General features: G+C 44.6%; 1 protein-coding gene across 2 annotated transcripts; it reads left to right on the forward strand.

Annotated features, from left to right (window-relative positions):
* Positions 1 to 9: 9 nt before the first annotated feature.
* On the forward strand, positions 10 to 26671 carry LOC146198828 (fanconi-associated nuclease 1-like). Of its 2 annotated transcripts, XM_084594316.1 has the most exons (15): positions 11 to 1060; positions 1209 to 1349; positions 1412 to 1613; positions 3668 to 3796; positions 3882 to 3980; positions 5264 to 5398; positions 5463 to 5607; positions 6764 to 6844; positions 7219 to 7383; positions 7972 to 8113; positions 16625 to 16824; positions 18564 to 18656; positions 21409 to 21537; positions 25485 to 25590; positions 25689 to 26671. In XM_084594316.1, the coding sequence occupies exons 1-15, from the start codon at positions 220 to 222 to the stop codon at positions 25766 to 25768; spliced, it is 2688 nt and encodes an 895-aa protein (XP_084450442.1). In that variant the 5' UTR covers positions 11 to 219; the 3' UTR covers positions 25769 to 26671. The 2 variants fall into 2 exon arrangements, with proteins under 2 accessions (XP_084450443.1, XP_084450442.1); XM_084594317.1 differs by lacking the exon at positions 18564 to 18656 and having other exon boundaries at positions 10 to 1060.
* The last annotated feature ends 1032 nt before the right edge of the window (positions 26672 to 27703 follow it).

Here is a 27703-nt window from a genome sequence, read left to right on the forward strand (position 1 = left end):
GCATTCGCGCCGTTTTCGCAGTTTTCGTATAGTTTTCGTTTGGTGAGCTGTGTACCGAAATTGCCGAAATCGCGTGAAGGTTTGGCAGTGGTTTGGCGCACAGGACGGGTTTTCACATGCGATTGCGTCCCTTTTGATACCTTTTGCAGCTAGGCTTGCGAACTTCCTCGAAGCTCTCGCGAACATGGGGTGAAGTAGAAGTCACTTTTCTGACATTAAATGCTGCTTTGGTTTACAATGTCAGCTGCACAGACCAAAATCACAAATTTTTTTGTCTCTTCAAGCCCGACCAAGACAGCTGGAGAGCGTGTGAAGCCTCCTACACCAGCGGTAAAAAGAAGAGGTGGAAAGTTGTCACTTAAGAATAAAACTGCCAAGTTATGTGGGAACAGTCCAAGTAAAAAGATTAAATCAGAGCTCCGCCGCGCGGTATTATTACCCAGTGGAGATGACAGTGACGTAGAAGTCATCAGTGTCGTGCCGCCGAAAGGAAGTGAGAAAAGTCCGCAAAATACGAAACGGGAAGAATGCATTCGTGGAAAGTGTGAAAAAATTTGCCCTTCAGCAGTTACCGCTGTGTCTGCGGTCGTAGAGCGCGAAAAAGGTTCGCAAGATAATACAAAAGACCAGGAATGCATCTGTGAACTGCCCGCGAGCGTTGATGCTGTGTGTACAGTGCGTGCAACATCGGTCATTCACTTAAAGCAGAGTGTTTTGACAGAACGGCAGAAACGTGACATAGAAAGTAAATATTTAAGTCCGGCTACATTTACCAGCCCAGTGAAAAAAGCTGGTGGTGTGACAGAAAGGACGGGTTGTTTAGCGAAGCCTGTGCTGAGAGAACCAGCACCTGATGACAACAACCAGTTCCAGCAGTCAAATTCAACTGTCCAAACTGTACCAAGTCCAGTGGAGGAATCTGCTGATGGTGCTGTTGCTAAGAGTCCGTACTACTTAGACAACCTTGTTTTAATTATAAATTCTGTAAAAGGTAGCAAAGACTGGAATCTGTTCAGTGAACAAGAGCAAGAAATGTTTTCTGAATTCCTAGCTGCTGATGGTGAGTGTTGGGTCTGGCACTGTGTTCTGTAGGATGCCACGCCCTTAACGATTTCTCAATAATCTGCATATAGTCTCTGAAATGTGCGCAATTCTTAAGACAGCAAATAGAGCAGTGTTTCCTTATCGTGCATTCTTATTTTGGACAGAAAAATGTCAAAAGCTTCTTGCTCGACTTCTTCAGCGAAAGCACATGTGGCGGAGGACATCAAAAATTGGGTACCCTGACATTGCCCATGACATTTCCCCAGTCCTTCTGGCCTTGCGAGACAAAGGCTACATTGAAGACGGTAAGCTGTTAAAGCTCGAGTGTGCATGCAATGATACTGATGATTGCTTTGTTCGTTGGCAGCGAGAAATCTGAAAGATTTGGGCGTAGCACTCCGCCTCCTTTCACCTTATGAACTCAAGACACTAGCCCAAGTATTTAAACTGAAGACTGGTGGCCAAGGCAAAGGCAGCCTTGCTGATTCATTGCTGGACCACTGCAGCAAACAGCAGCCTGTGCTGTTTGGTTCCAGGCAAACATCGCTTCAAGAGCTAGTATTGAAACGGTATGGGGCTTTTGCATCAAGTTTTAAAGGCAAACTCCCTTGTAGGTGTTGGCAAAATGTTATTCAATAGTTGAGTTACAATTGTGTCTTCTGGCAGAGTTGTTTAATTGTATTGGCTTGAAGTGATGCATTTGTTGTGTAGTGAAATTTTTGGCTTAAGGAAAACAAAGCGAACTTCCAAACTATTTAAAAAATAAAGCTGAGGAATGGTGTTAAGAAAAAAATGCTGATATTATAGCCATTTCTTTGTGTGTGTGTGCAGTAGATGCCAAAAATTTCAGTGAAAGCTAAATAAATAATAATAATAATTAGTTCACAGGAAAGGGAAGGCACAGTATCTGTCACATTTGTTCTGTGGACACCTGAATCATGTCATAAAAGAAGGAAGGAAGGTGGGATTGAAAGCGGAAAGAGAGAAAGGGGTGCTGTAGTGGAGGGCTCCGGAGTAATTTTGACCACCTGGGGATCTTTAATGTGCACTGACATCGCACAGCATACGGACGCCACTTTGTTTTGCCTCCATCGAAACGCAGCCGCCGCCGGTCGCGGTCGAACCCGGGTACTCCGGCACAGTAGTCGGGCGTCTTACCACTGCACCACTGCGGTGGGGAAAGCTAAAACAAGATCTGTGTTTGTGAAAATAGTTTGTAGTACTGCGATAAAAAGAGACGTGAACAGCGTTGTGCCCGCCCTCTCTATCATTTGAATTTCTTGTCGCTGCTTTTGTACCTGCGCCATAACAACAAAGATATGCTAAAGTCATCCATGAATGTATCATGAACGACTCTAGCCTTGGATGACTATATTCCTTAGCATAATTTTTTGCCACCCTGGTAGAAGTGTGATGAAAAGAAAGGCAAACAGCAGAGCAGGGGGACACTGCTGTGTTTGCATTTCTTTTTATTGCCTCTTTTAAACTTTTGGAAGAGTTTGGTGGCTTTGCAGCCATAGCTTTCTTCAGCTATAACTCAGAAAAAAAAATACTATTTGTCAGCTTTTGAGTTTCTTGTAGCAGTGTAAATCTTTGAAATATGGAGAATTTGATCCTATTTGATTTGCTGAACAAATTAATTAGTGCATGTTTAAAATTATTTGAAATGAAACAGATACAGTCTCAGTCTTTGAATAGTTTTCAAATAAACATGTAAGCTTGAAATGAATACGCCATAGTTTTCTTTGGCGGCTGTTTAAGAAGGTACCTCCAATGATGATACAGCGCGCTGCCATGATTGATCTGCACGTTCAACACTCTGATACAGTTCATTCGTGTAGTGTCAGCAAGGTTCAAACCTACGGCTTCCATGGCTGGGCATTCTGACAGGGTTCAGGCAGGCTTGGCACGCTCGCTATGGGAGGTCATAGCTCATAACAATATCCGTGTCATCGACTCGGATGTGGCACTAATTTGTAGCACTGCCGCTAGTAGCAGAAGGCAATTATCTTATCTCCATGGCATAATGGTAACATGGTTTATATCGATTTTGTGCTGCGTACCCCTTGTGCAGGTCTCTGATGTGTCCTCAGAGAGCTGCTGTTTTAGTTGGATGAGCTATAGCACTGCTGCTAGCACATCTCTGCTCTGCATCTCTATTCATTTTGTACTAATATTTGCTCACGCAGCAAATAATCGTACAAATGTACAATTTGTATTTGATTTGGTCCTTTCATTAATCTCTGTGTTTGATTTAGTTTGCACTTACATTATTTTTATTCAGTTTGGTACAGAGGCTAGATTACTCGTATTCAGTTCAGTTCTAAAAAGGTAATACTCACGTACACCTAGTTTCAGGTGAAAAGTTTAGACTGTGTTTAGACAAGGTGACAATGCTATTATTGCAACTTTTCTGCATGAGTTTTTTTCATTTACTCTCTCTTTGTATGCTACAGTTTACTACTGTTTAAAGCTGATGAACGAGGGAGCATGCTGCTTTTAACTTGGTGGACACCTTAGTAGCCACAGTAGAAAAAAATATCCATCAAGTCTGTAGACAAGATCTGTTTTAAAGTCTCACATTTGAACCCATTTGACACCAAATCATCCCTATGCACTGCAGAGCACTTGATATCCTTGGTTCTGCATGGCGACTGTGTGATGAGCCAAGAGATGCTTGGAGACGTTTGCTCAGGCTTTTCTCTTTGGGAACACCGTGGGACATGGAGGAGGCAGGAGAGACTCCTCAAGTGTGAGTAATGTCTCCCATCTCCAAAGTGTATCTACTGATGCATTCAGAACATGCTGAAAGCAACACATATGTCCTGTCTGTGCAGATACGGCCTGCAGCTTGTTGCGGCAGGCAAGATGGTCTTTCCAGAGTACCAAGTCACGAGGACATGTACTGTTTTCTCCTCGCGGCTGGACTTGGTCAGGTGGGATGTGTGTATATTTACATTCAGGCATGGCAGATTGTAAAACCTTCCACTGTGCAAACTACTGCTCTATTTGCATATATCATGCATACAGTAGATGATCTGCATTGCTTGAGAAGTAATTAATAATGGAAGTCAACATGATTTTTTTTAAATAATTGAGGAACTGTTCTCGATTCGGACTGCCATGTGCAGAAAGGTGAGCAGAACAGTGAGCAGAACAGTGGGCATGAAATGTGCTACCTGCCAGACCAAGTAGTAACCAATACAAAAAGCAGAAACAATTAAGTGGATGGACAAGTCACATGGCTGTTTTTTGTTTTGTTTTGTTTTCTTTTTGCCTGGCAGGTGGTACTACCTGTGGAATCCATTGTTCTGCTTGCTTTTTTGCAAGCAGGCATGACAGGCAGCAGCAATTGCTCAAAGGTCCAGGAAATCTAGGGGAAGACGAACCATAATGTGCTGCTTATTATATTCTACATGGGCACAAATACGACAGTACTTTGCACAGAGGAAGGCTTAAAAATCTGTCAAAAAATTTGAGATTGCATTTCATTCCCTAGTTTCATCTTGGGATGAAACAGCACAATGCATAGTTAGCAGTGTTTGACAGTCTGAACATAATCAGCAACAGTTAATTTGTTTGTATCGTATGTGCAGCTGATATTCACTGACTTGCAGATAGATTTATATTTTCTTCATCACCCATTTTATCTTTCAGAGTGCATCTCTTTATAATAGTGACAAATGCTTAACAACTAAGCCCATAGCTTGCTTTGGTTACACAGAGCGTTTCCATGACCCTGTTTGAGTTTTATTTACAATTATTTCATGCTCCCAAAATTATACAGATTGACAGCATTACTGTGTTTGGGGTATAGTTGCACTATTCATTAAACTGCATTCATCGTGTGAGATGGACTTGGATGAGAGCCTGGCCATGATGTAGAATGGTGACACGTTCTGGTGAAACATTGCAGCATAAACTAGGAAGTTTTCTTGCTGAGCGCCCAACTGCAGCAGGTGCAGCAGTTGAAAATAACCATCTTTTCCCCAGCTGCACTCGCTCTACAAAGAAATGTTTTGGCTGGCATTAAGAAATTACCTTTGGAGCAGCCCCACAGCTATGTCATTAATATGTGTAGTCTAGGTATTGAATAGTGACATCTTTTCTTTTTTTTATTTTTTCAGAGTACTTTTCACTACTCTTTTTCATGCGATTATAAGAGCTACCAAGACTGCTTCGTACGTCTCGTATGTGACACGTAGACCTCTCTCTGCAGATATGAAGCATCAAGAGTCTTGGAAACAGAGCTAATCCAGGCCACAGCTGAAAAGAAATGGGACAAGGCCAAGCAGCTGTTTTATGACATAGAGAAACTTGCGAAAAGCAGTGATGCACTGGAACGTCAGGAAAGGTGACACCTACACCTGTGGCGCCCTTGTCGCAGTGCTCTGTAAATGCGTAAATGGTTCTTGCAGGGACCAGCTGTTGGCACCGTTCTTGAGGCACTTCAGTATGTGTGGCGTCTATACGCGGTGTCGTTGTCTGGGTGTTGATGTGCTGCAGCGTCTCAAGGAGCACCGACACGCCATCAAGGTTCTTCAAGACCTCCTTGGTCAGAAAGTGAGTAGGCCCTCCAATGGACCTGTTTGACGGTTGCTCGCCCAAGCACTTGAATTTCTTCTTAGCATAATTTGTGCCACTTGGGAGGTTGCCTCTCCCCTGGAATAAATTCAACATTAACGCTTAGCTGTAGATGTTTATTTCGTAGAAGCTTGACTTGCTAGCTTTTGCTGGCTTGGCATTGTCAACACTTGTCCCTCAGTTTGAGGTTTTAGTCGAGCACTTTAAAGTTTGCATGGCTTATATTAATGAGTATGCGAGGACTTTCAACCTTAATTGGAAGATAGCAAACAAAGCATACCATCTTGCTGTATGCACTGTATAAGTGATTTCCATGCACTACCTCATGACTCACTTACTGTTGCTCGTATTGCATTTCTTTCCTTATGCTGAGCGGTTACACGTTGCAAGAGGAATTTGTTTGGGTAGGAAATGCTGGCAATGCCTGCTGCTGCTGTTGTTTGCCAATCTTGAAAAATTTGACGGTGATTATAATCCATAAGAAATGGCTTTCAAAAGGTACCGAGAAACCCGTGTCTTGGCTCCCATTCAGATAAGAGCACAGATATGCACATTCCCTAGAAAATGGGGTTGAAATTGATTGTTGATGCCAGGCTGCATTGTAAAACAATCCCCTGCAGAAAGGAATTAAAGATAGTTCTGGAACAAAGTTTGTAAAGGGAAGGTTGAGGTTGAGGCATGCATGAATTTATACACTTGGAGAATTGAAAAGGGCTCAGGGACCCAAGGTTTCCAGCGGACCCAGTTTGAGAATTTATGGTGGTTTGTGGTTTGTGGGGTTTAACATCCCAAAGCGACTCGGGCTATGAGAGATGGTGTAGTGGAAGACTCCGGAAATTTTGACCACCTGGAGCTCTTTAGCGTGCAATGACATCATACAGCACACAGGTGCCTTGCTTTTCGCCTCCATCTAAAAGCAGCCGCCGAGGCCAGGATTCGATCCCACATCCTTGGGAACAGTAGTCGTGCGCCGTAACCACTGCGCCACCCCAGTGGGGCAGAATTTATGGTCTAGTCGAACGGTAATTGGAAAGTCAGTCTCTGATAGCATTTAACTGCCAGATTACAGAGATTGCAGTCATCTTAATGTAAGTGTCGACTAACTGGTACTGACTGCGCGAAATTCATGTTGCAGCTATATTGCCAGAGTCGTAGAGGCCACTGGTGGGATCGGCTGGCACTAAACCTGGAAGTTCACCTTGGAAAACCCAATGAGGTACGCAGTTATTTTGCATGCAGGTCATATTGACATATTCAATAAGTGCTTTACTGAAAAAAAAAAAAAAAAATAGAGAAGAGAACACATACTATGTTCTCTGAATTCACTTTAAGTGTTAAGCATAGCCAAAGATAACTTGAATGGAACTGCAGGCCAAAAGCAGCGAAGAAAAATGACCATGACTTGCTAAGCAGCATGTTTACGTCGACCTATGAATCTTTCTTTCCAATTATTTTGAGCAGAACAGAACATGAAATAGCAGTGTGTTGAGTTAGAGTGGTCTGCATTGTCATTAGCTGTTAGTTGCTAGTACGAGTTCTATGCCTATGAAACATCATTAACTTTCTCCAAACGGTTGGAACTGGCTGCAGGCCCTGAAGGTTCTGCACGAAGCCTTGAACGACCCCAGCATCAGCCCCGCTGCCCGTCATGCTCTGACGACTCGAGCGAGCCGGTTGGCGGCCAAGATACCTAAGGGTGTGTCACCTGCATTAGACGCCCTCTTGAAGTTGGAGAAATGGGATGCACTTCCACAGGTGAATCTACGATTGCTCATGTAAAGGTTGATTGGTGTTTAAATAGCTGTATGGTGGGAATCTATTATAGAGGGCCCAATGCAGAGGGCCGTGGCTAATGATGTGTTGACATCACTAATCTTGAGATGCACAAGGGTTTTGTTCATAAATTCATTACGAGTAAGTTTAGTATTGAAACCAGAGCAGATTTCATCACAGAAATTGGAATCGGCCTACATTAGGCAAATTGCCAGAAAAGGTTGCTAAGAAGCCAAGTTTATTCATAAGAGTAGTGTCAAGCAATGAACTGCCGGGTGGCTTTCTGCAGTATACTGGATGGCAATAAAATTCATGCAATATACATTTTTTTATTACTGTTATTATTATTACTAGTACTTTATGCTTGGTGATGAGGTAGTTTGGAAGTCTCAGTCCAGGTTCTAATATGTGCACCATAATCGGAGACCTGTTATTAGTGTTTGTAAATGTGGGAAGACCTTGTTTTTCATAATTTATATTTTAAAATGGCCTGGCTTTGTCACAGTCCACCTCTGCGAATTGTTTCTGGTCATGTGCCTTGAGCGAATCAGTGTGGCTGTGCCGTTTCAGGTGGAGATAGAAGGTCAGCTGGCTGAGCGCATGGTGCCTGGACGCACCAACCTTTTTGCTGCACGAGATGGGACCACAATGGAAGTCATCTCCGTAGAAGAGGTAGCACTGCGACACTACAGCTTGCAAGGCTACCCAAAAGGTGATTCTGCCAATGTATGTCCACTGGTGGAGCAGTGGCTCCACCACACGTAAAGCAGCCGTTGATTCCTGCCCATACTCTGCTTAGCCTTGCATCATAATTTAGTGTCCCGGCAAATGGATTAGGTTTAATTCTGGTAGTGTGCTGCTTCCCGACTTTACTAACCTTGAGACGCACAGAGGTTTTGTTCATAAATTTATTATGAGTAAATTTAGTTTTGAAACCAGAGCAGACTTCATCACAGAAATCGGAATCGGCCTACATTAGAAAAATTGCCAGCAAAGGTTGCCAAGAAGCCAAGTTTATTCGTAAGAGTAGTGTCAAACATGGAACAGCCATTTTAATATCAGACGATGCAATTACCAACATACAGTCCCTTGAGCTAGCTCTGTCATTATGAATTCTCAAAAATGCCTTCTCGTGTAGTTTGTTCATAGTGCATTAAATTTTCTGTATGCTTGTTGCTTATGCTGATGTGCTGTTTTACCTGTTTTCACAGCGTGTTCTTCCATATTTGTTTTCACATAGGGCAGCCATGAATGTCGAATACCGAACCAGGGGTGTGAAACTCCCTATACCTCCCAGCGGCCACGAATTACAGACGCTAGCGCCAAACTCCCCATTATAGGATTATAGCGGGCGGGGGCGCGTAAAAAATGGACTTGACGGGGGAGGCCGTATAGCGGACTGGTCCAAAAAAACGGTGCGCTGAAGGGGGTGTCGGTAGGCTGCTTCAAGCAGCGCGGGTCGCGCGCTCGCGTGCGCCCGCGCCCGGGAAAACGCTCTGCCCGTGGATTTTCTACCGCATCATCGTTCTGCCGCGGCGCGACCATGCGACCGGCTCGCGGCAGGAACAGTGTGATGGAAAGAAAAACCACAAACATAGCGCTCTCGAGGGCGCAGGCGCTCGCGAGCAAGCGTACCCGACCGCAGCAAGAAATAGCACAGAGAACAGCAGATATCGTTTCTCTTTTTTATTAGCTGCACGTGAAACAGAAAATGAAAAGATGCGACAAGGTATCCCTCACACACGCGCACTTTACATAGCTAACAGTTTACAGTAGTGTTATGTGTTCTGCGCTAACATTGTAATCTTGCATGCTTGCTTTATCACTACAAAAGAACCCAGTTTGCCGGCACTGCTTCTGTCAGCATGTGTACAGTTGATATGAAATTAAATAAATGATGCACATATTCATTCTACGCATTCCATACCATCAAAGCAATGTAGAAACATGAGCAAATACCTGCGTTCTAGTTACCTAGTGGTTGGTATTTGATGCAAGTAATCACATGTCACTGCGCTATACATAACCAAAATGCATGATTAAAAATTTACACTACCCTTCCTGGAAGAACCGTCTTCTTCGAAACGCACGTCTCTCCACAGTGCATGAAGGTAACAAGTTCAACAACACGAAACACAGCGGATATCGCCGACTGTAATGGCCAGCACAATGAGCAGACGAGATGGGTCCACGGAACTGGAGGTGCACGCAGACAAGTCTCTCGTCTCACGAAGGGGCGAAGAGCCAGCAGGAATGAGATGCACAGAGTAAAAGAACCGCGACGAAAAATCGCGACTTTGGCCGACAAGCCAACACGCAGAGAATTCACAGCGCTAGGCTACGCAGACGACCGACGCAGACGACAGTTCTAATTCAAAACGAGCGGAGTCGTAACGGTTGCAGCGGTTCACGCGACGAAGCAAGCCACGCAGCGCAGTCGGCGGCGCCGTCAGTGCGAGGGGAAAATTTAGGCGCGAGGGAGAAGTCCTCCTCTCAGCTTTTTCTTTCCTCCTTTCGCCCCCGCTTGGGAGAATTAGACGGGACGGAAGTGCCCCTGACTTTCCGCGGCCTGACCGAACTTCGTAGCCTTACTGTAGAGGATAAAAGCATTAATTAATGTAATGGGCTTCTTGTGCCGAACAGTTACTCTGAACTGTCAGGCACACTGTAGTGGAGGGGTCCAGATTAATGTTGATTGCCTTAGTATCTTAGCCTGCATAGATATTCCGCTTTCCACGACGTGACACATCACATATTTTTTTTTCACAGCCACTTTTATTGCACTTTTAGCCCTTTCTTTTTGTACTTATTTACACTTGCATGCTTCAACGCGTTTTCCCCATCAAGAGCAGGGTGTTTCATCTGTGAATGTCTCACTCTTCAAAGGCTTTGATGGATTTTGGCTTACTGGGCTCTCTTCAACACGTTTTACTGCGCTCTTTGTAGGTCCTGCTTCCACAAGACCAACTCACAAGTATTACACAGTGCCGTTGTCACCCGTTAATAATTGTAATTTATTAACGATGTGTCGCTATTGGTGTGCACACTCCCAGGCACCCTTGGAGTGTATGGGGGCAGCCGTTCCGGTCTCAGTGGAGATGTCCTCGACTTGCGTGACAAGCCAAGCCGGAACTCAGCTACCTGTAGTGAAAAAAGTGGTGGCCGTTTGGTGCCCAGCTTTTACCAGTTCAAGTCAGAGTAAGGGTCGGAGTCAGAGTTAAAAAACAAAACAAACTTTATACAGCAAGAGATGGTACAGAGGAATTCTCACTAATACTTAAACACACAGAGAAGGTTTACAAAAGGAAGGCAAAACATGCGACTAAAGAGGCTGCAAACACAGAGGCTTTACAACAATACATAATACATAAGTCAGAACAAATAAACACCAAATTGTTCACTGGGCACTATCGCAGACCGAACGTCTGGAGAGTTCCGATGTGGCCGTCTCGTAGACGAGCGCCACTCTCTTGCAGATTAGTGGGCTTTCCGAACAGCAGGTTGACCTCGGGAGCAGAGTAGTAGCACTCGATGATGGCACTCACTGCAGGCTAGCCTGCCAAAGTGAAGTGACCTCAATTTATAAGGCACGCCGCGTCTGTCTGCTACAACGTGCCAAGGTAGGCACGCACATACATGCAACTCATTACGCAAATCTCCTCTCTTCCTCCCGCCAAGATGCGCAACATCATTGGCCAGGCGTGGTAAATTTTCTGGAGGCTACTAGCGGCTTCTCCGCTGGATGAATCATCACCACCACCAAGTGATGAGCAGAGAGTGACGCTGATGCGCATCAAAGCTACACGAAACCCGTGCATGAAAAAGGATAGATTTCCCCAATCTTCTCGATGCGTCTCCGTGACACCACGTGCGCTTTTTTTGCGGCGTGCTGACTAAACGAAAATGTGCGCCGATTTTCGTGACATCCGTTAAACTGTCGATGGAAGTTCACACAGAACTGCTACAATGGGAGAGTGACGTCCGCAGAATGTGTGCCACTCCGGTATTTTTGCTTTTTTCAGCTCAGTTTATTCCTCACCTTCCATGGTAGCCGCCCACCAGTCTTTTTTCTTGTGGGAACCACCGTCAGGTTGCTTATTCCTTTGCCCGCTTCAGAACCTCCTCCATCCGCAGTATCCACCCTCTGGATTCCATGTGTTATCAACATTCCATACTATCTGTCCTCTCTCACTTCAAATAGAGATGGGGGACACAATTTTTCCTGACATGAGGTTTGTAATGCAAACGCATTAAGACAACCTTATGTTAAGTGGGAAGACACCATAGCTGCCCAGCTACTCCAGAATGGTAGAATAAGAAATCACAAGTGCTGCTTGCCTCCTATTTCTACGAAGGCAAGCCACAGCTTGAAGACAACAAATCTTTATTTTGGCATGCATTGAACAAATTTCGGACGTGTAAGTGACAACTGCCAAAAGCCACTATCTGATTCGTGAATAGGCAAGGGCCCCTTACAATGTTCGTAATTGCAAACTGCCACTGCAGCACGTTTCCTCTTGAAGGCAGAAAAATTTCCTAGGTCAGCTTAGCTTGGCACTGGATAGCATAGCATGTACCATTAGCTGTATGAGGAGGATGGACTCGATAGCAAGGTCTTGAACATTGACAGAGCCTAATGTGAGTGTCGTGGCCTTTTCACCAGATGCACATTCCCTAGTTGTCCTGCTTCTTTTGCTTTGCTTCATATCATGTTGCGTTGATCGTTGTTGCTGTTAGATGCAGGAACCATATTTATGGCAGCCGTTAGTGTGCATGAAACATCAGGAACTGCTACGCATACATGGGGAAGCTCTGCTTGTACTCTTTAATGAAATGCAAGGCTGTACAGACATATCCTAACTATAGGCGGTATGCACTGGCACCAACATGGCCCCCAACTATGCCGCCGGCTGCCATGTTTGCGATGCACGTAGCAGACGAACGGCTCCACTAGCATGCTTTTCTCGTACGGCGCACTCAGATTGTCGCTTGGAATTCACGAGCACAGAAGATTTGGCCGGCTGTCGCAGAGTGCGGCAGCAGCAAGAAACTACATTGCAAATAAATGCACTTCGGATGCTCAAGCCGACCTCGGCTGCTCAAGCCAAGGTCGAGAAATGGGTCCAATGACGCCATGGGCTGACTTGAAGCGCAGATAACAGTCAGTGGCAGCAGCGCTTCCGCGAAGTCAGAGAGGCATAGTTTGGAAACCTTATTGTTGCCACACTAGAGAATTTTTTTTTACACGAAGGTTGCTGTCCACTGTCGCAATTAATGGGAGCTCTAAGGCATTATACTGGGCCAAGTGCACAATGGTGGTTCATTTTTGCTCTGTGCACCACGTGTGTTGACAGAAGCCAGCTTGCGAGTGTGTAATCAATACTTGGTAGTCTACGCTTCATTCCTGTCATGTCTGTGTCTGTCTTTCGCATTGGTACCTGTAAACACAGTGCACATACAGTACAGTGACCGCATTAAGCTGGCAGGTTGCAGAGCTAGGTGGCGAGCTTACATTATCACGCTGATGCTAGCAGTGTGCAAGGAAAAAAAAGAAAAGTTGTCGCCAGGGTGGCCACGACACCCACGGGAAATAAAAAACATGCCCCAAGGACTTATTTCAAAGTCCAAAATATGACGAGCTCACATATCATTTCATATGTACAGCTTTTTGGCAAGTTTAAGTGCTGCCCATCCTGCACTTAGGGTGCACCTCGTCCAAAACATTTGCAGGTGACCGCAAAGTTAAACTCTGAAGTGCTATGTATGGGTTACATATGCAGAAGAGATGGAAATCAAGGGTTCTACGCAAGATACGTCGTCCAGAGTAACGTACAAGCACCATAGACCCATTGTAGCCATCTGGATGCGTCCACTTAATTCCCATTTAGTGTGCTTAAACCACATGTGGCTTTTCGGGTTCACAGAAGGGCTGTTGTCATCGTAGTTTGAGCTTTCATTCTGGAATACAGAGATACCGAATCCACGATCAACGTTCATCGCTGCACCCTTTTCGTGTGCCTTGAATCGAGCAGCGTTTGTTTATGACACATTTTCATGCAGCTGGGGGGAAGACGACGAAGTGCAACCCTGTGGAATGCTTTCTATCTGTCTCCTGCGTTTTTCAGTGTCTTTTGCGCGTGTATCGCGGGGACGTCGTCCTTCATTATACGGGGATGAACCTGGATCCTCCTGGGCATCTGACCAGACTGGCAGCTCCATCCTCCAGTTCTTATGAGCAACTCTGACAGGGAGAATACCATGCTGTACTTCAGTGAGGACAGTAGTGAAGGCGAATTTGAAACATACATACCTCAGCCAGAGGACCAAAAGATGACTATTAAGAGCCTCTTCATTATCAAGTCAGTCGACGGTGAAGACAAATGGCCAAGCACTGAAGCACACAATTCTCATCCTGCCTGTGCATCGATCTGACAACATGAGGCGGCTTAAGAGGCAAGTTGTTTCTGTTCAACTTGAGGCCCTCGTGACCAACGAAATTAAAGACGTTCGGGTGAACTCGCTGAAGAATGTCATTGCAGTTGACGTCCATCACATGTCTGCGCTCGAATCACTGTGGTCCATCGCTGAACTCGGAGGCACACCAGTACATACAGTTATCCTGCTGGCTGGACGAGGAGTCTTCTATACGCTACAGACGAACCAAGACGATTTAGACGAACCAAGTGCTTAACTGATCTGAGAGCCTCTAGACGTATGCAGAAAAAAAAGCAAGCGAAGAATGGATAGACTGGCGGACCAGCGCTGGAAGTCCTTTTGCCAGCAATTGGATCCCCGAAAGCCCGTGTCCTTCATATGGTGAACTGTGCGGGGCCTTCGTATGTATCCACAGCAAAGACCCATTCTGTGCTTTGGCTGTATACCAAGATCGTAAACAGATTGAGGTAGCAACTGACTTCTCTAAGAAAGTTGCCAGTATGACGACTACCTCGGATTCCCAGCTTGTTCCCCTGCCTCATGGGAATTAGCAATGAATGTTATTTTTTCTCGTGTGGAACTCGACTTTGCTTTTGCAAGATGTAGGCATTCGTCTTCACCATGGCCAGATGGAATCACATACGCTGCACTGTCCCATCTTGGCAGCGACGCGCAAGAAGAGCTCCTCAAACATTATAACTACTCTTGGCTCGATGGTGTTGTTCCTCAGGAATAGAAATCTAGTTGGCTGATACCCCTACTAAAACCAGGGAAATTTCCGCTCGAGCTCACATCTTACAGGCCAATAGGTTTGGCCAGTTGCATGGGAGAGGTCATGGAAAGAATGGTTTCCACGCGCCTTGAGTAGTACCTTGAGCACTATAATTTATACCCCAAAGCAATGGCCAGCTTTTGGCTCGCTCTTCTACTGACAACGTCGTTGAGCTCGCGTCCACGGTTTAACAATAGAAACGATTGAAATGTCGCTCCGTGGCACTCTTTCTTGATGTCAAAGGTGCCTACGACAACGTGGCCCATGCAGCCACCTTTGATGCGCTGGAAACTGTGGGCGTCGGTGGTTGAATGTGTGCATGGATCGAGAGCTATCTGACCAGAAGATCATTTTTTATTCAGTGTGAAAGTGGCTAGACTCCAGTGTATACCCACCGTGGCGTGCCTCAGGGTGGTGTGCTTAGCCTTACTTTGTTTATTCTAACACTCATCGCCCTCCCTGGTCTCACGGTTTTACTGGAAAAGTGTACACTAGTGGCATTTACACACAAATCTATGAATCCATATCCAGTATGCATCGATGGTCATAACATTTCTTACTACAAAACTCATTGTTTCTTAGGGATTCTGATAGACCACAATCTATCATGGAGTCCACCATTGCACCCTATTGAAAAACAAGCTAACATCCATCGCTCACTTACTTCGCTTCTTTGGCAGAAAATCATGGGGCTCGTCAGTACAGTCAATGCTGCAGTTGTACAGAGAACTATTTTTAGGATTCCTGCGGTATAGTACGCCCGTATTTCAAACGCGTGCAAGACTAATTTGCATGCCCTCCAGGTATTCCAAGGTCAGGCAGGCCCTTCGCACATGCTTGTGCCTTCCTTAGAGAGCATCAACACTGGGAAGTATTGCACTCGCCAAAGACCACCCGCTTTCGACGTAAATTGCTCTAGACTGTTTGTGAATGCACATATGACATATTTCAAGCGTTCCACAGCATCACCTTGCACAGTTGCCTCTGTAGAGACCACATTCTGCATTTGCAAAGATCATAGCAATACACCAGTCATCCATCCCAAAACAGTTCACTCTGGCAAAACGACCTCCGTCGCCACTGTGGTGTCTGCAGCTCCCATGTGTGCACCTTGCTGTTCCGAGGATATCGAAGCAATCAAACTTATCAATGCCAGCCCTTCAGCAACTGACACTATTCATGCTACACAATTACTAGTGGGACCGTATTTATGTCTCTACAGATGGCTCGGTAACCCCTGTTAGTTTTGCCTGCTCCGTCGTCATTCCTGCGAGACAAGTAAACATTTTCCATCTAATTTCGCATGACTGCCTCTACTGGAGCAGAACTTACCGCACTTTGTGCTGCTGTAAAATATATCTCTGAACAAACTCTTCAAAAATGGGCTATGTTCTGCGGTTCCAAACCTGCCCTACAATGTCTTTAAGCGGTCTTGAGCCATGGCGACCGTGAGCAACTTGTAGCGGAGGTATGACTTCTGCACCACCAGGCATTACAAGAGGGTCACGAAATCATCTACCAGTGGATACCAGGCCATAGCGGAATTGTCAGCAACGACTTAGCTGGCGATCTGCTCGATCGGCTCACGATACAACCAACATTGCCGAGATACCATTGACAAGAGCCGACGCAGCAAGGCACCTTCGACTAATCGCCCGAAACGTGACTAGACAATCATGGTATACACCTGGAGGCTAGACATCCCACTCGCACCACTTTGACCAGTTACTTCAACTGCAGGTACCATTCGACCTCCCCCGCTGTGATGCTACATCAGGAGCGCCTTGTTTAATAATATTTGAAGTTTAACTTGCTGCGTGTAGTACCAACAGGATCATATTTTGCAGTGCTCTCTCGATTTTAATCAGATTATAATATATATGGAATGCATCAGTTTGAGTCTACCTTCTTTCGCTCTTCTATGAATGGCTCTCGTCCGACTATGTGAAAGTTGTTGCCTTTTAAATTTTAAAGGTTTTTCTAACAGGGTTCTTTTGTTTTGCCTGTTTCCTTTAGGGGTCCACGGTGAAGGCTCCACATTTCATGCACTTTTTGGAATTCTGTGCTGGGATGTGATCTATGTCAGCGGCATACCAGATGCTTTTCGATCTGCATACCAGGCCCTGCCCTTGGACCTCCACTCGGATTGCTTCTTTGCAAACCGGGAAGATCACTTCATCGAAGCATTCAAGGCCATCTCAGAAAGTACGATACAGGTAATAGTGACAACTCAGGAAAAGTGGAGAAGTAGTGGTCACTAGAAGACATTTGTAGTTACTTTAGCTCAAGATAGTGAATCTACTATTCTGGCTCTATCTTTAAAAAAGGGTGCCTTCAGATCTCAAAGTTATACTTTTTCTTTAATCAGCCTGTATACTTAATTTCCTATTGAAATTAACTGCTGTCTGCCCTTGTTGGTGCTCCAAATGTAAAAGGTGGAATATTTATGTGCGCTTGAAATTTCATATGTGAATATTCCTCCTCCTCTTCCTCACCTGCACAGTATCCCCCCCCACCCACCCCCCTACCCCCTGCCGCAAAAAAAATCAGCTGGTGCTTTGCTGCACTCTGTCTTTCGCATATTTAATGAAACGAGTAACTTTGAGGCGGAAGGCCTCATTGTTCGTGTCTGTGAACGAAATGTGCATTTCGCGACACCTAACACCAATGAGGCCCAACTAATGATTAGAATGGTAGTAATAATGAACCTACCTACCAAATGTCACAACGAAACAATACTTAGTAAATTAATCATCGATCAATAATCGCAGCTGTTCGCCGCATGACTGATGGCGGCACCCAGTAGCAGCCGTCGCAAGGGTGCGCGCCTGATGCAACCATTAAACATCTTGCTCCGCCCCTGTCGCACCGCACGGCAGACTGGTGGCGGAACCCAATAGCAGCCATCGCAATTACTCCGTCGAACGAGCATTTGCGACTGCTACCAGTCTGCGGGACCAACCACATAAATGATCTCGAAGTAATTCGTAGCAGTTGCGGCGAGAAAGGCTTTCGCCTCTCACCACTTTAGACAGTCAAAGTGACCCCTGAATTTTTTTTTTAACATTACCCAATACTGGAATTATAGTAACATAAAAATATTAAGGCACTTTAATGTGTTCGCAGTTTAATGCATCTGAGAACATTATTTCGTATGTTTTTATATGAAAACTTATTGATTACAATCCCGTATTCTCAGTGGCACAAAATATTTGCCCTTGGATTGGTTGATCAGCAGAATAAACTGTCTGCTGTCAACCGGTTGCTGACCAATGTGGACTGTCATTAAAGGGCTCCTGAAACGGTATTTTCTCCAAGATTCTAGTGAAAGAAATCCATAAACGTGATCTTTGTGAGTATTCGAGCCAAATTTAGGAGCTTTTCTCGGAGCCGATAATTTACCAAAAATGATTCAAAAGTGGTCCTGGTGACCGCTTGCAACCGATTAGGGCAATATGTTCCCTCACCAAACTTCCCATATGACGCAAACCTTCCATGTGACATCATCGGACTTGCTGGCACTCATTGGATACTTCCGAGTGACGCGGGGGGGAGCGGAGCATGGTAGGGTGCCACTGCAGCTTGTTTTCTTAATTTTTTCCTACGCACCAGCGTGTTGAGTTGAGGGGGGAGAAGCGCATCATTTTCGATCACCATTATTTCCGGCGTTAGTGACGCTAGCTTAACAATTTTTGCGGAGATAAGAGGACTGATGGAATACCTGTTTACTTGTGTGCGTTTTATAGTTTTAATAAATAGATTTTCATGGGCTCTTCAATTCAAACTGCCACTCCATTGAAACTGAATCTTCGGCCCCACAGAGTTTATTAAAAACACGCCTTTTAATTTATACGCTGCATAATTGGTGGCAAATATTTGTAATGTCCTTTGAGTTCTAGTTACTCCGAGTTGGCTGTACTGGGTGTTCTCAAATCAGTTACGCCTCTGTCCACAGGAGCTAGAGGACAAGGTTGCAGCTGCCTACAATGCCCATTGCGGGAAGTCCAGCTTGGTGCAGTGGGACCGATTCAGCTGCACTGATATTCAGGTTAGTGCTAGGTTAGGTTAGTGTACGGATGTGTACACAGCAGCGGTAGACATGGGCCATTGCTTCAGTACAGATCGCACTGTTACAGTGCTACCTTTCAGTTCGTTGTGTGAGCGTGCTCTGCTGCTGTGGCAAAGCTTATTGTGAACAACGAAGAAATATTTTTTCCTTTTTACTGGTTGAACAGTACCTACTACTTTGGTATATCAGTTGCGCCAAGTACAGCAAAACAAACGAGTATGTTTGTATGGAAGGTCACAGCAAAGTGGACGGCCGTACGCTCCCCTCCCTGCTCAGAGGAGACAGAATTATAGAATGTTCGTAGTAAAATAAATAAAACAGCTCCATCCTATGCCGCCATAAGCACAGTCTTCCAACGACAAGAAAAATTCTATTCTACAGTGCTTTCCTCCTGCTATTTACCACGTACCACCTTCGCGTCTGGAATGCGACGGCTAAATGCAACAGTCAGAATATTTGTTACACAAAAATGCATTGTGTAAATGATTGCTAACGTGTCGTGCGTGGCACGTGCATACCGATGCATACTTTTATAAATTTACCATCATCAAGTGAACGACTTAACACACCTTTACTTTTAAAAAAGCATGTTTAAATCTGCTTTCTTAGTTAAGAATGACTGTATGCTTTAAATGTTCCATTTAATTCGATACACGCCAGCTTATCTAGTGCAAAATCACAACTTCTGGTCCTCTCCACTATTCCGCACTACCTATCGTAACCAGTCATTGTGCTGCAATTTTCCGAAGCAACTGAAAATTCTTGCTACATATAAAATGACCACAATAAAACATGTCAGGTAATTAGCTTTTATTTTTTTAGGTTAACTTTTTTCTCGATGCTTTGAAGTGTTTCATTATGCACTCGTATTTTTGGGGGGTTTTGCAGCAATTTATGTTTTTCTTGCCAAATTCAATGTGTGTGCAATTCATAAAATGCACTTGGTATGAGCGGTGCGTAATTGTTGTGTTTTAGCAAATAGCTTTTGGAGTACCAGCTACAAATCTCGTACTATCTCGCGAATACTCAAGCACGGTCTCTTTGTGAAGAATAGGCACAGGGAGTGTTTGAAGCTGTGCTGGCAGCCTTTTTCTCCTTGTTGTTGGTTGTGACACATGTGAGTTAAATAAAAAACTTTCATTTAGCAGTCATCATCTAGAGACCTAGAAATAGCGGAAGCTTCAAAAAAAGGCTCCCCCGTTTGGATGCCGCTTAGGGAGTTTTGCTACCGAGCCAGAGGACCCGGATTCGATCCCGGCCACGATGGCCAAGTTCTGATGAAGGAAAAATGCAAGGCGCCCATGTACTGTGCAATGTCAGTGCACATAAAACAACCCCAGGTGGTCAAAATTATCGAGAACCCTCTACCATGGCATCCCTTATAACGCGAATTGCCTTGGGGCTTTAAACCTCATAAGCAAAGAATCACGCAAAACCGTAACATCCAGTTCATTTCCCATGTCATCTTAGCCATGTTTACTCATAGCAGTGCTATCCACCCTTGAGTGGCTTTGCCCTATGTATCTATGACATTTGACTACTGAACTCATGCACAGTAAAAAAAGTTCATGCTAGAAACAAACATCCTTTTCAATGCGTGTGACCAGTTTTGCCTTGAAGCAGCACAACTAAAAACCCATTTGTACAATTTCGCTGAAGCTTTCCTCGCTTTTTTTTTTCTGTAACATACTAAGGAGATTTAGATGCTGTGTGATATTTTTCCAGCAAAGTGTGCTAAATTTGTGTATAACGACACCATTCTTTTGTACAGCTAACCTTTCCATCTATATTAAACGATTTTAGCGCAGCATTTTGCTATGTGTAGGACATCTTTTTGATAGTTATGCAGCCAGCCAATATGTACCCAACTTTATATATATGCAAAGTAGCCTATGTACAGTCGCCATCAATCTTGTGCACAGTGCTCGAGCAGGGTATACCAGGCTACAAATGCCGAAATCAGACTTCAGCCTCTGATTTCTGGGTAGCGTGCAGACTTCAGCCTCTGATTTCTGGGCAGCGTGCTTATGTCTGCCTCGCTTGTTGGTCTTTGTCCCACTACTTTCATTCTAGTGTTGCCTCTGCAACCTTGCAGCTGTGGCGAAATCTGGCTTTGTTTGCAGGGAAATTCATCCCTTGAACGCTCTATATAAAGGTGATACCAACTGTGCATATGTTAACTTATATACTCAACGTGTGTACCCCAGCCTTTTTTATTTTCTTTGCAGCTACATTGAGTATAGCATTGCACTTGTGCCAGCTAGGAGTTTTGGTCTCTCCGATTGGTTCATGCACTCGCTTTTATTTGCGAACTGCAGAGTAAACAGCAGTCTTTTACTTGGCTAACAATAATGGCAAGTTTTGAATGCCATATTCTTAATGTTGAGCCAAAATTGAGTTCCTTGCAAGATCCGAAAGTTGGATGTCTACTAAGCTCTGCTTACTGAGTCAATGTTTTTCCGAATCTAACCTAGCACTACCTCCACATTATAAGCCGGGAAGCTTGGCATTTCTCTAAACTTACCAGAGCATGCAAGTGTGAATTTTTCAACTGATTGTACATCCCTTTCATATTCCTCTTCAGCTTGATAGTGCACTAAAATCTGAAATATTTTTCCTCATGCCATCATTTCAACAACCTTTATTTTATGTGCTCACGTAATTGTGCAGTAAATTCAGATGTGGTTGCCAAGACATTTTGAAGTGATCGTCAGTGGCGTTACTTGTGCAGGAAATAGTGCGTTGCCTTGGCCCGGTTGTGCTCGCAAGAGTCTGCGAGCTGCTGGCTCGTCAGTTTCGTCATCGTCGCAGCGGTCTTCCTGACTTACTTGTTTGGAATCCGGACACGAACAAGGCTAAGGTGGGTGTGTGAAGAGTGATTCTGCTTTGAAGCCGGTTGCATGCAAGTGTTGCTGCAGAGTTATAGAAGAGTTTTATTTTAGCAAACCTATGGGAAGCCTTTGGTGTTCTACATAATTTAACATCTAATTCTCACTGTGTTGAGCACAATTTGTGTTTTGTGGACGTGGTCTCTAAAACAAGATAACAAAAAATTAAGGGGTCTTAAGCCTACCCTTTCTCTCCCATCATTTGCTTCTATCGGCGTTCATTGCAGTGCTACATATAATTATAATCGGTTTATAGGAAAGGAGAGACGCAGTATCTGTCACACTTTCTCCGACAAGTGTGAGTTTGGACCGTACACCATCGCTTCTGTCGCGTGGCGTTCCTTGGCGTGCGTTCATGTGTGGCATTGCAGATGGCAGGAACTCTAGACAAGAACTAATCTTGTGGAATATGACATATCTCGCGCACAAATCACCCGCGCAGGATTTCGTTCCATGAGCCTAGAAAGGCTTTCACCTTAACCCTTTCCTGTCCGCGGGAAAAGGGGTGCCTTTTGTGTGGTGTCATTAATGTTTTTTTTTTCTTTAACAAATCTTGCTTGATAGAGGAGTGTCTAATATGGAATTGTAGAGGAGGAATTCCTCTTCACAATGGTAGTAGTGACAATCAACATATTTAGTGAGTAAGTGATAAAAAAAAAAACTATCAGCAAAAAAAAAAAATTGTAGTAAAAAACAAACACACAAAAGCATCAAATTTTCTTGCCACTAATAAAAAATTTTCTAAATATACATTTTTTTACAACAGGGATCAATGCAAAATTGCAGTAAATTCTAGCTTTTTGTGTACAGTATTCACCGAGTTAGGAAAGAAAACAGTAGTCCAGATAGACTACGCCGAGGTCGACCCCTGGCTGTTCTCTAGCAGAAAACACGACTCCCTGCGCTGCTGGTGGCATGTAATAGGGAACCCAACCTCAAGTTTGGCTGCGCGACTGTAGCGCGCGCTCCTCTGCAAGCGGCAAAATTTTGAACCATTGGTTGGGCGCGGCGCTGATGCGGCGCTTGACCGAACATGTTCCAGCGGCTTCGTGTTCTGCTCGCGTTGCCCGCGTTACCTCTCTTGGAGAGTGCTCGCGCCGGCCCGCTGCCGTGGCTTCGCAGGCATGCAAACAGGTGTCACAGCTGAGTTTAAAACATGGCTGGAGTGGTTCTGCGACGCTCGAAATGTGGGAAAGTGTATTGTTGTGTTGCCGGCTGTCGCAACAGCTCACCTGTAGACTTTTGTGTTTTTGCGGCTTCTGCACGCGGAAGCAGCTCGCGCTGTTGAAAGCTGCTTGCTCGCGCGCGCGCCCTGACCGCAGTCTACTCGCTTTGGGCGCACTTGGATTTCCGTGCTGAAAGAAATTTGTCTTGCGCGCTCCTGCGTCTTTTCAAACTCGCGCTTGGACGAAGTCCTGTTTGAAGCGAGTGTGCAGCAATGTACACGCTTCGATGGGGTTTTAAAAAAATTGCCGACAGCGGTGGCTATTTTCGCAGCGCGAAAGTCAGAAAGGGAGAGCTGTTAGTCAGCCATATGTGCATTCTGTTGAGCAGATTGTAGAAGACAACGCTGTTATCATGAAGGCTAAGTGTGTGTCGCAGGTCAGCGACCACATCGTGTAAGACGTGGAATTTGAGGCAAGCATTTCATTTTTATTATACCCATTTCATTAAGGCTCAGATGCTCTCTAAAGAGGGCTTCGGATTTTTGCCCCATTGTTGTGCCTGGCTTGTGCAGGACTCATCTTCGTGGGAGTTTATGAAACAGCACACACCAGCAACATGCTTGCAGCGCCCCTGAATTCCTGCCTTGCAGGTACACTTAGCACGGGAAATCGCAAGCTGGCGCCAGGTCATGTCCATGCTAGCTGCAAAGAAACACGTCATATAACAGAGACGGGCCGCTTGGTTCATTTCGAACCCACGACATGAGCAAAACTAACAAAAGAGAACAAGGATATGCTGCCTCGCAACTCATGCTCAGACGCAGATTGTTTCTTCTTTAGAAAGCAGACACAGAAGCTCCAAGGTAGGATATATAAAATGACCTGTAAGCAAGGATACAATTGAGCAAACATGGTCATTTAGTTTTGTAGTGTTTAATGTACACCTCAGCGCGACAAGGCTACGAGGGGCGCTGTATTGGAGACCTGGAAAATCCCCCCTCCCTTCTGTGGTTATTTAACGGGAACATATATTTCTAAAGACCTCCTTGTAGTTCGCCTCCAGCGAGCGGCAGCCGGGATCAAACCCGCGTCACCATGACCAGCATTCCCTAACGCGTGAGCCACTGCGGCGGGGTGAGTGATTGAATAAAATAGTTATATACCAATATAAAAGCTATAGGAACAATGAAGTAATAACCACACAGCGAAAATTGGTTTTTCTAGATATTGTCCAGAACTGTCTCATTTAGTCTGTGGAATTGAAACTGTACTCGATCAATTGCGGGACCAGTTATTAGGAGCTGAATGCGATTCATGAAAATTAAAGCTCGAAAATATTTCATTCGCAGCAGAAGGGTTGATGTTTCTTTGTATCATGTGAATGCACATTCTATTCAGGTGGAAGCTATGTATAAAATTTTCTGAGTATGCAATTGCACGATAATCGGCATAAAATTTAACATATCGGCATGTACGGAAAAGCGCACCTAAGATGCGAACAAACCCACGTATCTTTTATTAAGTTCATAGACACCAACTAGATTACATCTGCAAGCTGTTCAGAAATTAAAGCAAACAACGCTTTGAATGGTTGCATGCGCCTTACATTTTGGGCCTTAATGAAATGGGTATAATAAAAATTAAATACTTGCCTCAAATCCCACGTCGTACGCGATGTGGTCGCTGACCTACGACACACACTTAGTCTTCACGATAACAGCTTATATTCTATAATCTGCTCAACAGAATGCACTTGGCTGACTAACAGCCCTCCCTTTTTGATATTTGTGCTGTGAAAATAGCCACCACTGTCAGCTGTTTTCTTGAACCACATCGAAGCGTGTACATTGCTGCACATTCGCTTCAAACACCACTTCGTCCAAGCGCGAGTTTGAAAAGTAGAAGCAGAAGCGCGCGCGCGCAAGACAGCTTTCTTTCAGCACGGAAATGCAAGCGCGCGCAAAGCAAGTAGACTGCGGTCAGGGCGCGCGCGCAAGCAGCTTTCAACAACGCGAGCAACAAAGAACGTGAGCGAGCGCAAAGCGAGTTGCTCCTGCGTGCAGAAGCTGCAAAGACACGAAATTCTACAGGTGAGCTATTCACTCTGCCCGTCCGATTACATGGCGTTGGCTGGAGAGTCCGCTGTTCACTTGCGCCCGCAGCGCCACCCTGCGATGCTTAGGTCCCCTATACTGACCAAAAGATGTTCCCTGCACATAACAGTTGTGACCTTCAGAACAGTGATCTCTTCCGATCAGCGCGCAGCAAAAGCGGAACTTATCAGGGCATGACTGTGAACGTTCCTGGTCAGTTTGACGTTTCATTGCCAGTGCTAAAGTCTGAAGAGCTGAATTCATCTTCTGAGTCATCACTGCTGCTGTTCGCATCCAAAAACGAGCTCTCCGATGCATCAACTTAAGCGGAAACCCCGCCGTTTCCGCGCAGCAGGAGGGTGGGCGCAGCAAGGCAGAAAAAATAGAACCAAAAGCAAAACTGAAAGAAGGGTTCCTCTATTTCCCACTGGATGATGCCACTTGTCAAGAAGCGCTTCAAAAGCAGGAAAATTTTAATCGTGAAACCATCGATAGTGGGCTATCGATGGAAACAGGCATGGACAAGAAAGTGTTAAAAACTGCACTTCTGTAAAAGTAGTACTACAAATTATTTGTGCACTAGAAAAGGTTGCAGCCACTTTGCTTCTGTCTTCATTTTCATTCGATGGTCTTTTCAAACACGTCTTTCTATGCACGAAGGCAGCAGAAGTGAAGGGACCTGGTGACACACTGTCCCCAAAGCAGGTTGTTTGGCTGCGTGAGCTCTTGGCTCTGGGTGTGGATTGCGAAGTTTGTCGCGTCACAGGTGAGCTTTCCACTGGTTTTGGATGTTTGAGACGCCAAAGGCGGCTGAAACCCCGATTGCAGTCATAATGATGCGATAATGTATTCCTTATCTTTCAGCAACAAGCTCAAAAAGGTTACAGAAGAAAAAGAAGAATGGAGCAGAAGATAAAAAAGCATGTTTCGAGCAGATAGACTGAACGTGTTTGAAAGTACCTTTTGCAAGTTTCGTTGTGTAATATACAGCTTGATTTTTGTAACAGCGTCACGACTCCATCGCTGTACTTTTGCAAAGACTGTTGCTTGGAATTTGCCTTCAAAGCCTCTTCAAGTGGCTAGCAAGACCAATTTGTACCCCTATGAAAGGATTATACTCGAGTGACAAGAAGTGTTTCTTGCCAACTGTTTTCATTTTGTCAGCTGTAAGATTATAAAACCAGAATGGTTTCAAAAGCTACAAGAATTAGGAGAAAATGGACAACATATTGCAGCTGGGTCATTTACATGGAACAATCTGTACATAAATTCCTTGGTGATCGTGTTGAGCATAGCTGCTCACACAAAATGAGAACGTACAAGTTAGCTTACGGAACTGTTTATTCTGTGTTAAGTACAAACAAAAAGGTCTTACAAATATCCGGACATAAAAAAAAGTGCCAGTAACATCAGATGAATGAGTTCTGTAAAAACGAGCTTGTTCAAGAGTTGGCAAAAAGTAGCAAAAATAGCAGCTGGCATGGTCGCCGCCACGCATAACAATATTTTCATACTGATAAAACTGGCTGCATAGCATGTCTGAAAGTTAACTGAGGTGCTATGCAGCATCTGCTGTAGTGCAGAAATGCAACTGCATCATAGTTGACTAAGAAAGGCACCGGAAACTTGGGAGCTTTTTCCACTCTCGTGCCGCTGCTGCCTATAACCAACTTTACCTTGGACCGAAAATTTCTTCGAAGTATATAGACAACTGACCAGCAGGCATTTGACTTGCAGTAAATACAAGGCTTTCGGCTGCACTACACTAGCTTGCTACACAGGGAGCCGTAGGTCCACTATACCTTATCTGAAAACACTACAATCACCAGAGCTTCCGCTGAAGGGAAGAGAGCTAACCGTAAAGGTTAGTACAAGATTATGGCACTGCTTAACTTGGTACACAGATGACTAAAAGCCTTCCACATTGACAAGGGTGACTGGATATTTTTTTTTTTCTTGTCTGTTTACATGTGGCAGTAGCAAATGGCAACATTGCCCTGACAAGTGTCAGAGTTATGGCAAAACAATGTTTAACACATACAGAAGAGGAAAATAGGGGTTGGAGTATGACATTCTGTCCTGCTAGTAAACCTGTAAAACACGACTAGAATAAATGGTCGTAAGCAGGCTTTTCAGTAACAAAGTGAGGGTGTAAACAGGCAAAACAAGAGTAAGAGGTTTGAAAAAAAAAAAAAAAAAAGTATAGAATAGACAGTCTATGCATGAAAGGCAACGTCAGAAGAGTATGTGTCACAAGAAAAAATGAAAAATAAAGCATCAGTATATAGCACACATGCAGGCTGTGCATTGCCCGTTAGCCTTTTGAGTCCACGGTTCTTCTGAAACTAGGAAAATAAGAAACTAAACTATAAGCACATTGTTAAAATGGCAACCATTTGCCGAACTGTTGATTGTCATTAGAGTTGCCAGACAGCCAATTAATGTAGGTTAATAAACTTTGAACAGAAGAGTCGTCACACGAGCAAAGCTGGGTTTCTCTGCTGGCTGACCAGCACAAAGAGCAAGGCACGTATATGCTTCCTTTATGGTTAGCAGTATCACAATAAATAAATATTTGTTCCCCAATACCACTCACGGCAAGACTCCAAAGAAAGTGGTAGATTATTAATACATAGTAATGAAACAGCACACAAGAAAGCGTGGAATGCTACATAGTTAAGCCACTGCAAAATCAACCACAATGAAACATAGTAGCACTTAAGGGGATGCAGTCCCAGGCGCTATGGTACTCGATAAACTTTTGCTTGATGCAACAATGACTTAGGCATCTACACTTGCAGAACACAGCAACGAAACACACAAGCATGTACAAGCAGAAACTGTCTGTAAGGTCCCCCCCCCCCCCCCCGCTTTTTTTT

Source organism: Amblyomma maculatum, chromosome 2 (assembly GCF_055883805.1).
Source record: "Amblyomma maculatum isolate TAMU_Amacu chromosome 2, ASM5588380v1, whole genome shotgun sequence".
Lineage (NCBI taxonomy): Eukaryota > Metazoa > Arthropoda > Arachnida > Ixodida > Ixodidae > Amblyomma > Amblyomma maculatum.